Genomic DNA, 15173 nt, shown 5'->3' with positions numbered 1-15173 from the left:
CTGTGTGACACAGATTACTGTAGCACCTTGGGCCTCTCTCTCTCTAGAGCTCTCTCATGCTGCAGGAGACATGTCATCCCAGAACCGCCTTCATTGCAGTTCTCATTCCTACAAGCCCTGCAGGCCATGCATGACTCCTCTGAGAGCAGAGAGATCCAAAAGACAGGAAACAGCTTGAGAGAAGCCCAGCAGTCAAGGCTGTGGGAGGGCAGAGGATAGGGTGTGGGGGGGGGGGAAACGGGGATTTCCTCAGACGGTACTTTGACTTTTATCAGGAGTGTGGAGTCCTTATCTGTTAGCCTGCTTTATGAGTGCGTGATTAATTTAAGGCTCTCCTTTTATACCTCTACTCAGGATGATTACGTCTCTCCACCAATCTCAAGGACTTTCCAAAGTTCTCAGCATCCTGTCCACCCGACTCTGTATGGAAATGTCTCCACAAGCTCCGTTCCCCTTTGGATTAGGCATGCCTTAATTTTTTTTTTTTTTTTGAAGTATTATTGTGCTGCACAATCATTAGTGTTTCATTAGCGTAAATTAACCGCTGAGTTAATTATCGGGAGGCTGCGTGGGATCTACGCTCACTGTTCCTTTAAAGTCGTGCAGAGGGGAGCCCACGATAAAGAAAGGAGGGGGCAGCTGTGCGCCAGTTGGAGGTGTCTGCCTGTCGCAGCGCCTTGGGGTTGACATTAAGAAGAAGAGCGCGTCCATGCTTCATCTGGGAGGATCATCGCGAAGCGGAAGGCGCTGGAGCACAAGCCGACCGGGGGAGGTGCACGTCGGTGTGAGGATACATGGATGGACAGAGACATACTGGAATCGGAATTAAGTTGTCAGCCGGTGCGAGAAATATCAGCATATAATGGGGAATACAGCGCCAAAGCCATTAATAGGTGAGGCTTCTTTTTGCTTTTTTTTTTCTCCCCTCTTCGTTTTTGGTCATTATTGGCTTATTAGCGTGGGGAAACAGCAGAAGTGTGTATACACATGGCTTGTCTTGTGATCGCCGTGCACTGATGCGCTCCTCATCACGGGGGAGATGAGCGTGATTCCCTGGGAAGCGCTCCTTTCCTTCAGCAGCCGCGGTGCTCCACAAAAAAATAAAAAAAATAAAAAAACATTTCCATATGATCAGCTTTAGGATTCATGTCAGTAGTGCAAACTTGACAGAAATGATAGCAAAAAAAAAAAAAAAGATTTTCATGAACAAATATCTTATTAGAATAGCCTCTGCATTTATAAAAAAGCACATCTTTTGCACTGCCGCGTTAAAATTTAAATGATAAAGCTATGGTACTTGGTTTTAATTCAGGCAGACATTTAGCATGTTTAAAAAAAATAAGGTGAGCTATGTATTTCAAATTTCAGCAAGGTTTTATTGCAGTAGTTCGTAAAAGCTCAAAACACCAAGGCAGCCCATTGAGAACAATAGTTAAATATATACATATATCTAGAAGAGAAAAACACCAAAATATCGTTTTATTCCAAGTGCTATTACTTTAAGAGCAGTCTCGAGTGATTAGCAGTGATTTATTCTTGTGTGCGCTTGATTGTCAGTCTCGTTTTTTTTTTCATGATTATGAGCTCTCAGCTCTGAGCCACTTTGTCATGTTACCTAGAGCCCATTACTTGATAATCAGTTCCCCTATATCACTTTGATTTAACGTCTGTCACACTCCCACGCTCCCAGCAGGCCCGTCTCAGCAGCTGAATAAGGGGGTGCTGCCATCACAGCAACTCACATTAGTTTTTCTTTTTTTTGCCAGGAATGTTTCCTTCTGGAAATCCACTTAAAATCAAGTCAAGCTTTGATTTGTCAACATACGCTGTCAAAACAAATAATTTACTCAATAAAATAAGTGCAATCGTAATCATTTTTATTCAATATTTTTTATGTATTTTTTAATAGCTAAAAAACACAAATTGGGGAGGGGAAAAAACTTCAAAAGTCAAATTCTTAATTGACTTTAACAATTTGACAATTCCAACGTATAAAAGTAATTTAGCTTAAATATTGTCCTTTTTGATAAAAGTTACAAGAAGTAGGAATTGTTTTTGATTAAAATGTTACTGAAATAGTAATTAGTCGAAATCTAAGAAGGCGGCGTGTAAACAGTTTCCCTGAAAAGCCCACAGATTTGCTACATTGACAGCAGGGAGCTCAGTGTGATAGCAACATTTGCTTTAGCATTAGCGCTAATGCTAATTAGTTAAGTCATGCGACGTTCTTAAAGTAACAATAGTTAACTTTTCAAATCTCTCTAGCTAAGGTGGCTTGTTAGCCTTACTTGAAAACCCCAGCTAACATAGGTAATGTCTGCCTCAGGGTTAAGCTGAGGTTGCTAGACAGTTTGACCTTAGCAACGCCGCAGGTCAGGCTAAATGAAGCAAGCTAGCTCCGAGACAAACTTTCCGAACCACAACTTCTGTGCCAAACTTAAATTTCCATTCAGACATGAAAGATTGCACATAAACATGGCAACCTTACAACCTGACATGAGAATTAAGATTGATGGAACCGGCGCTAGTCAAAGTGTTCCTTGTTACTAAAAGTGAATTGGCTAATATTTTTTAGATTTGAACTGATTTTGAACATTACATCTGCATACTAATCTACTTCATTAACATGTAAATAATTGTGATGGCTTTAATTCTGTTTAGAACTTAATTTTATAATGTACATTTCCTTGTAAACATGGCTGTTATTTTTTCGTGGTTACATCAAAGCAAAGTCATCAAAGCTTACCAGTCAGACATAAATGATTAACATCCAAACTAGATTTATCTAAGCTATTTAAGTAAATAGGCAGCTTGTTAAGCTAAAGAAGAATTTGAAGAATGCTTAAAATCAGTTTTCTGTCTGAAGAAGCTGGCCTTGGTATGACAGTCTTGTGCAGTCTTATGATTTCATTTACGCTTTTTCATCTTTTAGAATCCTGAAGGTTCATCATTTCATGGCAGTTTTTCCCAGAAATAAATTGACCACTAATGAGCAGTGGCAGACACAATCCAGAGGTCAGATGACGTTTTTAGAGCCAATCCAGAGAAATGATTTCTTCGCCTCAAAATGTGACAGAGTGGTAGAGTGAGTAGTTTCTCACAATTGAGAATGACCTTGGCCCAGTCAGACACCAAATCTGTGAAATTCAAATACCGTTTACATTTTCTGTCTCAGAAGATATGAAATCCATACTTCCTCTTTTGTGTTAAGCAATGCCACACACACACAAACACACACAGTACCATACATTATCTGTCCGTAAATATATTCATCTAGAGTTTGAGTGCGTAAAATATAGAAAACACTTTGTTGTTGGCTTGCCTGCTAGCTTGGTCACGGGTTACAACAGTTGCAAATCCCAACAATTTTCCAATTTACAGTCTGTCATTCTGTCACTAGGAAGTTACGACTTCCTAGACAAATTAAATGCAGCATTACATCTCCAACTTCCACATTGTTCCAGTTGCAGATCAGAAAATCTGGGAGGTTGGGTAATGTTTGTGCAGGGACCATGCTGATTACTACTAGCAACACAATATGGTACCAGTGCACTTCTCTATACAGACTTAAAAGTTGTAATCTACAAACAGAAACAGTAAATCACTGCTACATTGGAAATGTTTGTCTGAGGTACAAAATGGCAGAAGTGCAATTCATTTCTCTAGCTATCCTGATGTTATAGTCTAGCAGCAACAAATTTGGATTTTAAATTAAAAAATGGATTTCTGCCAAGTTGATTTCTTTTACTTGAAATTTGCTAATTCATTCTAAGTATTAATGGGGCAGAATGTAATATCTGCTACCTGGAGAGAACCTGCACATGCAAACTCTATGCAGGAAAAGCTCAGTGTGGGATTGAACGGGGAACGCTGTTGCTGATGGTACTTTTATATCCTGTTGAAAAGAGTTGAATCTGAATGTGGGCAGATTGTGTTTTTGTTTAGCCCTATTTGATAGTTATTTTTCATTTTCTTTATTTTTACAAGAACAAGACAATATCTTGTATAAGCAATTTCTAATTGTAGTTGAAAACTGAAAGATGCAAAGACACAAAGAGGCTTATTGATAAATTTACATTTAGTAGTGAAAACACTCTAGAGATCTATGGATCTTTATTCTTCCTACATATTTATAATATCAATTTTTACTTATTTTATGTGAGGCCCCAACTGCAGTCATAATGTGCTCTGAGCCGTCCCTTGCCGCTTGACTTGCTGCGACTTTCGTCTGGTAAGGGCAAACAAGTGTCTATATCAGGTCTCACTGTATGTGATTAAACTTCCCTGTCTGTCCCCCCGTCAGCGAGGCAGTTGTGCCTCAGGCGGTCGGGTCAACATGTTTTCTATGTTGCACTAACCTCCAAAGTATATTTTACTTGCTCAAAACCCAAAATGCTGAAGTGCAGATGGGAACAGAGGCACATCGTTTGAGATGTTGCAGATGTTTCCGAGCTCTATAGTTTAGAATATAATCAGTGATAATGCCTAATTTAGGAAATGTGCTGTGGAACATTTCACTGAGTTATTGTCTTTGCACCAGAACGCCGTGAATTTCCAGCGGGAACGTAATCTCGCCGTGGCCCGCAGGAGGAGAGGAGACACACCGCCTCGCTTTGAGGGTCGACTCGCAGCCAGTCTATACCATAAACACTCATCATTCATGTCTCATTTGGGCTGGCGCTCGATTCGTCTTCTCCTCAGTTCTGATCTGTTTGTTTTGCAATGCTCATCAAGGGGTTCTTTTTCGCTAACTAGGACGCTGACTCCTCCTGTGCAGACGAAATCAAAGATTAGGCCTTTTATTTTGGTGTTTTGACACTGACTATGCACTGCGCGAATCATTCTCCTCTTTTGAAGATAAGTGGAGGAATAAAGGGGGCTATTCAGGGTTTATTTATGCTGTAGGCCAGGGGTGTATGATGAAGACTAATGGCGTATGTTGCAAACTTTAAGTTTGATCTAAAGGTGATGAATTTGACAGTTTCCCGGTATTTTACAAATTTATTTGAGTCAATTAACAGTTTAATGCACAAGACTGTCAGTTCCCTTTTTTCTAATGCTGCACTTTAAAAAAGCTGATTTCAGTCATCTACAGACATTGTCCTCTCAGCTCGTGCAATAACAAATTAAAAGAAACTTGCAGTTCAGATGCCGTGTTAGCCGAATCGTTGAAGGGCTCTGTTCTCATCCACCTATGTAACTCTTGATGTTTACCCGCACAGATGCTACTTTGCAACCCCGCCCGGTGGCTAGCAGGCAGTACTACATCCTCCCCAACAACGGGTCAGGTGTGGAGAGAAGAACGTCTGCCCCGCCTGTCAACATCAACCTGGAGTCGTTGCGCTTCAACCCTCATACCAGGGGGAAGAACATCAGGCTGGACGGGCAGCTTCGAAGAGCGACTCGCAAGAACAGCTTCTGCAATGGCATCACCTTCAGCCATCGGCCCGTCCACCTCTATGAAAAGGTTTGCCTCATCTCTCCGTACCGTTCTTCCGATAAGGTCGCAGTAAGGTTGTAGCAGTTTCATGTGTTCAGGTCCGTCTTCGCCTAACCGGTGTGCACACCGGCTGGAGTGGAGCTCTGCGCTTTGGTTTCACCAGTCTGGACCCAAGCGAGCTGGAGGCCACTGACATCCCCAAGTATGCGTGCCCAGATCTGGTGACGAGGCCCGGTTACTGGGCCAAGGCCTTGCCTGAGAGACTGGCTATAAAGGACAACATGCTGTCATTCTGGGCCGACCGCCACGGGAGGGTTTTCTACAGCATTAATGATGGAGAGCCCATCCTCTTCCACTGTGGGCTCAGCATTGGCTGCCCGCTCTGGGCAATCATCGACATCTACGGCATCACTCAGGAGGTCACACTGCTTGGTAAGAATCTCGTGATGCTGGTAGTCGGTGCATCATGAAAAGATCAAGTTTTGTGAGCAAACTCAACTTCTAATAGGAAGATATTTAGCCATGTACAGTGCTTCGTAAAAACTTTCTGTGCCCTTGTTACAACCATAGCTATGCCTGCAAACCTCAACATATTTTATTGTGATAGACCAACATGAGTTAGTGAAGACATGAGAAGTTTAAGAAAATGGATGCACTTATTTTTATTTATTTTTTAGAAAAAAAAACATTTGAAAAGTTTGACAAATTATGACACTTGATTATGATAAGAAAAAAAATGTTTTGTCATTTCTAGGAGGTGGGCCTTGTGCCACAGCGTCATGTCTTCTTTCAGCGCCACGATGTTTCAGTATTGAGATGACTCATTCAGAGTGAAGTGCAGTGTTAGTTTTGTGTCACAAATACATTTTGCAAAAGGCCAAAAAATAAATAAATGTTGGTCTCAGCCCAAGTGTGTTGATTATAGGACTGAATCATTGTTTTTATTAACAAATTGTCTCACCTGAGCCGAGAATCTCAGCAGCTCCTCCAGAGACGCCACAGGCCTCCTGGCTGCTCTCCTTGCCCAGCCTGTCATTTTAGGCAGATGGCCATGTCTTCTTAGGATTGCAACTGTTTTGCTCTTTTCCCATTTTTAGATGATGGCTTGAACAGACACTCCTTGGGATATTATTATCCAAAGGAGTTTAAAAAAAAGTAGTAGAAAACGTCGTGTCATTATTTTTAGCTTCACAAATATCCACCACTTTGTGCTTACCTATTATGAGACAAACCACGTTGAAGTTTGTGGTTGTTTCGTGAGAAAATGTGAAAAACTTCAGGAGATATAAATACTTTTGCAAGGCATTGACTATAGTACTCCATATTTCTCTATTTGGAATCAAGTCAGTCATCTCGGGACCATGTGTTTTGACAACCCAAAGTCAACAGCAACACATTTTTATAGGGTCAACATATTCACGGCTAAATTAGACAGATTCTTGGGAGTTTGGCTTCACAGCCCCCTGGGTCGGTTTCAAATGGTCTGGGATGGCTCGATGATGAATGATCTGTGTGTCAAAACGGATCTGTGTTTGTCTTAAAAACCAGAGCCTCTTTATTTCAAATTGGCTAACATGACATGGAGAAATGAACAACAGATGTCATGTGGTCTACTCACCCTCCCAACTACTATTCACAACTTCCATAAACACTCTCTTACTATCACTTTCCTGAGCCGTGTAACTTTTCTCCGTTCACGCCGGCTTCGCTCCCGTCAACGTCTGTCCCCCTCGCTGTCCTCGCTTTTACACTTACTCCATCGGGCGTGTTTGTCTTCGCCCGACAGAAGCTGTAGCCTTGTTTGGTCAAGGCGGTCCGTCCCTGAAGCTTTGGTGAGGGGCCAGGGAGCTCTACTGCTCCAACATCTCTAGAAATAGTGGTAAAGGAATGCACCATAAGTCAGAGAGGGGCTACAAGCAGCAGACTTGTTTATATCTGTTTCTGGAGTGCAGGGAAGCTGAAGCTCTTCCTGACAATGCTTGTTTGTCCACGTAAAGTAAATACAACTTGGGGCTAAATTCAACATAGATGTGTTTACGTTTTGATTTCTGGATGCTATCATCATATTTTGTCATCAGAAACAACCCTAAGCCAGCTGTAGCAACTGTGAAATGCTCGACATGGGCAAAAATGAAACCCGTTGTAAATCGTTTTATCAAATGGCGTCATTGCGTTCTCATCAGAAATAGCCTCAGTCTTCAAAAAATAATAGTATAAATCCAGCTGTTCTGTATGGGCTCGAGAAGTTTGGAGTATCTTTAGCAGACAAAACAGCAGAAAGGACGGGCAGGACATTGGATCATACGGGTCAGGCTTACACCAACGACAGTCCAGACAAGGAAAACCTTAATCAGAGATTCAGAACCGCTTGAGATCCACAACTCAAGTGGGAGAATCTGTTAACTGGACAACTATTAATAGATCCAGCCTTTCAAAATGAGGAATACGTGTTAAAAGAGACCCAGAAGAAGTTTGTTACAAGTCAAGTGGGCGACGGGGCAAACATGTGGAAGAAGGTGGTCATATAAAGTGCTGTGTGTGGTGGAAAGCTAACGCTGCATATCGCCGAGAACATACCGTACCCCTTGTGAAACATGACAGTGGCAACAGCATGCTGTGAAGAAGCTGTACTTCAGCAAAGACGGGGAAACTGGAGACAGCTGAAGGGGAATGGATGGAGCGAAATATGTGTAGAAAAAGAAAAACAAATCCTGTTAGAGGTGCACCTTCCAGCAGGATCATGATCTTATACAGTAAGTGCTACAATGCAACAGTTTAAATTAAAGCCTGGCTGTGTGTTAAAACGGCCCAGTCAAAGTTCAGACCTAAATCAAATTGAAATCTCCAACCCGTTTGTCCAAGCGTGAGCTATTCGTCCTAAGGAAAAATCGGCAAAAACTTCAGTCTCTAGATGTGCGCAGACATGCTCAACACCTGAAAAAAAAGGGCTGAAATACAACTCAGTCGGCAAAAAGCAGCATCCATGAGTTATCTTCTTTCAGAAGATGTCATATTTCTTCTGGAAAAATGAAGCCTCTGAAAAGAGCTGTGACTAATAGCAGATTTTGTAGCTCCCTTGCAGTTTATTTTATTGCCAGTATTACAGCTTTCCAGTAAGTGTTATAAAAATTTGTCTGAATCAGTTTGAACTAATATTCCTGACAGCCAGCACATTTTTTTTTTCATGTCTTGTCTCGGAAAGTAAGAGTAAAGTGCCAACTAGAAGAGAGAACAGAGAAATGTTTTGGGACAGTTTATATCATGCCACGGCATAGCCATTAACCTTTTCGTGCGCATTTTGCTTCGCAGACAGCACGTTTGCTGAGAGCGTGGGGTCCAGCTGCCTGAGCGCTGCCCGTCTGAGTGCCTATCTCCCCCAGAGCAGCCACGACTCGGCCAATTACAGCAACAATCAGCTGGAGAACAACCAGGCGGCTGCTGCCAAGATGGCCAACCTCCAGCTCAGTAACTACTCTCAGCTCATCCCCTGCTGCTCGTCCTCTTCTTCCTCCTCCACCACTCCGTCCTCGGCCGTCTCCACCGCGTTCCCGAGGGGCGTCCGGGGTCTGCCGTCCCTGCTGGACAACGACTTGCACTTTCATCTGATCCGTGGATCTGACGTGATACTCTCCGCAGACCGTTTGGCCGCCTGTATCCACTTTCTGGACAGCAGTCGGACTCTGGTGTTCAGTGACCGGCCGCTCCACGTGGGAGAGACTTTGTATGTGGAGGTGGGCCACCTGGGCCTGCCTTACTTTGGGGCGATGTCGTTCGGTTTGACGTCCTGCGACCCAGCTTGTCTGCACTCTGGAGACCTGCCGGCTGACCCTGAGGTGCTCCTGGACCGGAAGGAGTACTGGGTGTTGCACCGCGGCTTCCCAATGCCTTGCTCTGGAGACGTGCTCAGCTTCAGCCTGCTGCCCAGCGGAGAGGTGCACCACGGGGTGAACGGAGTGGGACGGGGCCGGCTGCTCTGTGTAGACTCCTCTCAGGTCCTGTGGGCCTTTTTCACACTGCACGGAGCTGTGAACAGACTCAGGATACTCGGTAAGTGTGTTCAGAGCTACACACCAAGCACACAAAGCATCTGAGGAGCCAAAGCAATAAAACAACTTGGATAGCAATCACTGGAACTTTCCCTTTTAAAGAAAAAGAGAATTTTGTTCACTGATGCTTAATGGGACAGAGCTGTGAGCACATAAAGCCCTGTGCCATTTCTCCATCTGTTTTTAAATGCAAACAGTGACGAAGCAGTGAGATGAGATGGGATGTGTCTCTTTGAAGGGCGAGGAGATCATACATAAACTATTTATCCACACTACTTTATCGTTAGCTTTCCACCTCATGTTCCAGTTGTCAAGTAAATGTAAATAGACAATCGGAGTTGCAGAGCGGCAGACTTTTGATCTCTGTGTTTGTTTTGTAAATTTCTGACCTCAAAATACAGAAATTAGCAGATTTTTTTTTCTTCACGACCATAACTCAAAAGCATTCAAGAATAACCGGCCAATTTTTAGTCCTCTTTTCGCAACGCCATCTCTTTCCCTTCTGCAGACCTGCAAGCAAGCCGTTTCTTAAACCAGACTGTACATATCAGTTTACTTGCCTTTTTAGTTAAGTATTTTTGACGATTTATGAGGAGAAATAATCATAAAAACGCTCAGATCTTTCACATAAATTAATCCGTGCGTGATCTCTGCTTATAATTTTTTCGAGACACTAAATGACACCCTATTTCCATTTATTTTAGCTATGAATTGGAATCATGTCTGGTGCTGACAACTACATGAAACAACCATATGCAACTTTTTAATTATACACATCATTTGTCTGAGTTACATATTTTCTAGAGTTGACGATTAAGTTACTCAAAATCCTCCTTTTGTCCAAGCAGATGAGAAACATAATTTTGTACCAAAACAATCAGGAGCTTCAAAGTTCAAGGTTCAATATAGTAAAGGAGCAAGACATCTAATTATTTATGTTAGAAGCAGATGTGGTGTCATACTGGGAGTGTCTGTTCGCTTTCATAATATTTATTGATTTGATTTTGAACTGTTTAGCAGCTCATGCTACATTTGAGCTATTAGCTATTAGCTATTAGCTCAAATGTAGCTAATAGCTACATTAGCTCTCTGTGTATTTCATAGCGAATGTAAAGCCTTACTTAGATTCCCAACATTTCTGAATCGAGAGACGTTGAAAGCCCAACGCGGTAAAACGGAGCAACTTATCTGTAACAGATAACCTTCCTGTTATCTGCCTCATTTATTAGTAAATCTGACAGTTTTAAAGCACTGAACGCTAAAAACGAATTCTAATCCTGGTTAATCACAATTAGATTGAAAGGAATCTTAATACTCCCCAAACCAAACGTGGGCTTCCTGAAATGATGACAACATTTCTCGTTTCCCAGGCTAAAGGAATTTGTCTGGGTAGATGTGTTCTTCATTAGGCTGTTTAACCTTGAGCCGTGACCTTTTTCAGTCCCTGTGGTCCGACTCCCACATAAACTCCCATCAGACCAGACCCCCGTTCTCTCTTGTTTTTAATCCAGCGATGTTTCTGCTATGAATAGAAGACCGTGAAAAAAAAAAAAAAAAAGTTGCTGTAATGAATAAGCATGCATATGTGATCTGTCTGCTTCGGGCATGTCAGAGTACAGCCTACAGCAGCCGACGTTCCGAATTGACTCGTTTTTTTAAAAACTTACGTTAAATACATCCTCGAACTGAATCCCGACCTTTTATAGATGGGGAGTCTAATTGTGTGGCAGTTGTTGATTTATAATTGTCTTTGCGGAGCAGGAACACTGCAGTCCAGTCCTCCCTGCACATCCCCCACAACCTCCCAGAGCAGCAGCCCAGATGACAGTGACTCAGACCTGGCTTTCAGCGTTAACAGATCCTCCTCTGCCTCAGAATCCTCTCTGGGTAAGATGCCAGATGTTGACAGCATGAATTATGCTATACCGTATATATGGAGGCCTGCATAAGCCCCCCCCCTCTCAAGGGACGACTTAGAAGTGCAGCAGTTCTGACAGGCTGCAGGGGAAATTTGTTGTTTCATACTTTTATCCATTATAGGAAGCGAGGCTTCTGCTGAAACATTTCTGGAATGTTTAGATTTTGTCATTGGCAAGGACGTTTTGTTAAAAGTGTTTAGTCTTATTTTTACATATTGTTCTGAGCAGATGAATATTAAACAATAAAAAAAACCCTCATTCTCCATCAACAACAGAGGATTACTCTTCCATTCATCCAAGCTGTCTTCTCTCCTTCCAGTGACTGCTCCCAGCTCCCCGCTTAGCCCCCCCACCTCCCCCTCCCTGACTGCCTCTGAGCTGCCCCCTGCTGGGAAAAGCGGAGAGTGCACCATCTGCTTCGACCAGGAGGTGGACACCGTTATCTACACCTGCGGACACATGTGCCTGTGCAACGACTGCGGGCAGAAGCTGAAGAGACAAATCAACGCCTGCTGCCCGATATGCAGGAGGCCCATCAAAGACGTAATCAAAACGTACCGGCCGTGATGGCGGCTCCGCTTTGTGAGCAGGTGCTGCGCGCGTCTCCGCCACCTGTCGACTCCTCTCAGGCTTCGCTGGACCACAATCCTGACCTTAAACCAGAAACTGACCGCATCAGAACATCACTGTGCCTCTTAGATTTCCCTTACTCGTGGCTGAACGCAGGCTGGAGTCAGAGCTAAGATGGACTAATGACCAGACTCGATGTTTGACCGCTGTCACTTCGGCCAAGATACGATGGAACATGTGCTCCATTTTATGTTTTTTCACATCATCTCACCTGCGTTGTTGAAGCAGAGAGGTTTTGTTGTGACTATCTTGTCCTTATTGTTGTCATTCTAGGTATGTAGTAGTCCTTCGCAAAAAAAAAAAAAAAAAAAAAAAAAAAAAAAGAAATTGAAAACATTTTGTTATGTAACTACAAACTTCAATCCATTTAGTTTGGATTTTCTGTGAAAAAAACAAAACAAAAAACAACCTAAACTGGTACATTATTGTGACGCGAAGGACGGGAAAAAATAACTGAAAAGTGTGGCGTGCATTTGTAGAACCACACTAGATTTTCTGTTACGACTTAAAAACTTTTAGAGCGCATCTCTACGGGCTTTGGACATCTAGAGAAGAACATTTCTTATTTTGTAAAGATCTAGATCTAGATGTCAGCTGAATCACTCTTAGCAAATTTTAATCTCAACAATTGGCTTTCTAGCATCCAGTTGGGCGTTTAGGGTTGTTGTCCTGCTGAAAGGTGAACCTCTTGCTGGTTTTCTCCCTCTCGCCATTTCTTAGCCCCTTCCATCTGTCGACCAACTCTAAAGCTCTGCAGCTTCCCTGTCTCTGCTGAAGAAAAGGATCCACAGCCATGTTTCACTCTGTGAGTGGTGTTTTCTGGATAGAACTAAAAATATTAAATATCCATCCCCAAATAGAGTTTTGTATGTGGACCAAAAATTTCAGTTCTGGTCTCATCTGACCAAAGCAGCTTCTTCCACATTTGTCCTCTTTTTTTTTCCACTTTGCAAGGCAGTGCTTGCAAAGTGCAGGAGTAATCATTTTCTTGCAAACAGATTAATGTTCTCAAACCTGCGGGTCCTTCAGAGAACAATTAGACTTAAACTGGGGCTAAAATTCACACGGTAAAGAGTAGAAATGCAAGTCGCTTTTTTTTTCTGTTTTCTGTAAAGTTTTTGTAAACCACGCATCCTTTACTTTGTCCTTAGTGGTTATGCGTCGGCCCATCACGCAAATTCACACCTAAAACACATTTTCAGTGTTTTGGTTGCAACGTGACAAAATGTGACAATGAATACTTTTTTGCAAGGCGCTGTACATGTCATCCAAGAAAACCTGTGGACCATTGACTTTGAGTGCCTTAGATTGTTGTTACGATATCTCTAAAAGGAAAAAATAAATAAATAAATAAATAAATAAACAAATAAAATCCCTAGCCATATTTTCCGTATACGCTGTCCCCTGAGGCACGCAGAATGTACGCAACGAGAGTAAAGGCAGGTTAGAGAGAAGGTTGTGCTGGATGTAAGGGAAACGCCATGCTCTAAAGAAAAATGTAAGTTTTCTTGAGGAAAAAAAAAGAAGGAAAGAATCTGGTTTTGCACTCTGAGAGACTGACAATATTGTCTAAATACAGTTTATCTAGTTTTATTCTATAAAGACTAATTTAAATTATATTTTTGAAAAGCACAATTATAATTTAACACTAGCATACCCTTGCTGTTAAGCGATGCTCCTGAGTAAATCAACTTAGAGTGTGCACAGTAATATAAGTGATATTAAACGTAGAAGTACGCACTAGAAATAGATGTTTGCTGTTTATTAGGGAAAGTATCGCCACTAGTTTTTACACTATAACCTATCTAGAACATAGTATGTTGTATAGAACTCATGAGAATCATGATAGTATTTTTTTTTCTTTTTAAATAATGAAGCTTTGCTGATTTATACTTTCTTGTAAAAATGAGCCATCTTTTTTTCTTCACAACATTTTAATAAAATATCTATTGGAAAGTGAACAAATCCTAAGAGACAAGTGTTGCAGTTTTCTTTTTTGTTAATATGTGATGCTTTTTTCCCCCCCTTCTTCCTGAGGATCATTTTAATTTTTGTCATTTCGGAAAAGAAAATGAAGTTGCAAAGACAGGAAATTACTTTTATTTTTAAGTGAAGCGTGACACCGAAACGTTAAGTGTCATTATGCTGTTCATTTCAACACCTCTTCATCCCCAGTTTAAAAACACAAGGTTTTGGTTTTGGGTCAGAAACTTTTCATATTCATATTTCATAAAGACTACTTAATAATGTTATTAAATGGAGCCGCAGCCATTTGCGTATGTGATGACAAACCTCAAACACGATGCTTACTTGCATGAGAAGACCATGTTCTTGTTCTCCTAGTGCCACATTCTAAGTTTTGGTGTGTTATTAGTGTCTTTATTAATAATCATCGCGCTCATCTCTGCGGTTCCGGTCCTGTTCAACCACCACAAATCATCGTCACTGAATAAAAACATTTAATGTCTGACACAGTCATTGTGAATATTTAAAACTACAACTAGTCATGAACTAATTAAACAGCCCAAATCCCTTGTATTAAAAATTATAAAGAGCTCTAATGCATTTTTTTTTTAAATCGCTCTGACCTTCATTCACCTTGATGCCTGTCAAACTCGAGGTCATGCTTTCCTGCACTCTGAAGATTTCGAAACATGTGATGTTCTGTCCAGATATGAAGTGACAGCCATCATATTTACACGGTGACCTGTGGGAACAGTCAAAGCAGACGAAAGGTCATGCTAAAGACGTTGGAAACTACCGTACATTTTAATGAAGGAGCCAATAGAAATAACGTGGAATATTCACGTCTGTAGTTTGATCGACTCTTAACTTATATTTTACTTCATTACATAAGCATGAAACAAAACACCTAATTACATTCAAATCGAGGCCTGATGTACCAGTTGTCTACAACATAAAATCTGTTGTAATTTTATGATGGTTTTACAGAACTCATCATGCAGAATAAAACCACTTACTGACCTTTTATGCCTAAAAAATGAACAGAAATATAACGTGCTGGATAGAGGTGGAGGAGCTGCTGTTCAGTCGTATAGGAGGCATCCCCAGGTATCCTGCTGCTATCAACTTCCTGTAATATTTATCCAGTATGTATGAGCTTTTTTTTTTTTTTTT

General features: G+C 41.6%; 1 protein-coding gene across 1 annotated transcript; it reads left to right on the top strand.

Moving 5' to 3' along the window:
- Positions 1 to 243: 243 nt before the first annotated feature.
- On the top strand, positions 244 to 13558 carry neurl1b (neuralized E3 ubiquitin protein ligase 1B). Its single transcript, XM_015031894.1, has 6 exons — positions 244 to 893; positions 5223 to 5467; positions 5539 to 5872; positions 8750 to 9487; positions 11248 to 11373; positions 11725 to 13558. The coding sequence occupies exons 1-6, from the start codon at positions 863 to 865 to the stop codon at positions 11970 to 11972; spliced, it is 1722 nt and encodes a 573-aa protein (XP_014887380.1). The 5' UTR covers positions 244 to 862; the 3' UTR covers positions 11973 to 13558.
- Positions 13559 to 15173: the final 1615 nt, after the last annotated feature.

Source organism: Poecilia latipinna, unplaced genomic scaffold (genome assembly GCF_001443285.1).
Source record: "Poecilia latipinna isolate Pla-1442-1.1 unplaced genomic scaffold, P_latipinna-1.0 Scaffold222, whole genome shotgun sequence".
Lineage (NCBI taxonomy): Eukaryota > Metazoa > Chordata > Actinopteri > Cyprinodontiformes > Poeciliidae > Poecilia > Poecilia latipinna.
The sequence above is the reverse complement of the archived record's forward strand: the minus strand, read 5'-3'. Positions and strand labels throughout refer to the sequence as shown.

What these genes read in the sequence shown, in the direction of transcription:
- neurl1b (XM_015031894.1), top strand. Translation starts at nt 863, where the DNA reads ATGGGGAATACAGCGCCAAAGCCATTAATAG. An exon ending in CCGTCCACCTCTATGAAAAG is followed by an intron (nt 5,468 to 5,538) that starts GTTTGCCTCATC and finishes TCATGTGTTCAG; the next exon opens with GTCCGTCTTCGCCTAACCGG. An exon ending in GAACAGACTCAGGATACTCG is followed by an intron (nt 9,488 to 11,247) that starts GTAAGTGTGTTC and finishes TTTGCGGAGCAG; the next exon opens with GAACACTGCAGTCCAGTCCT.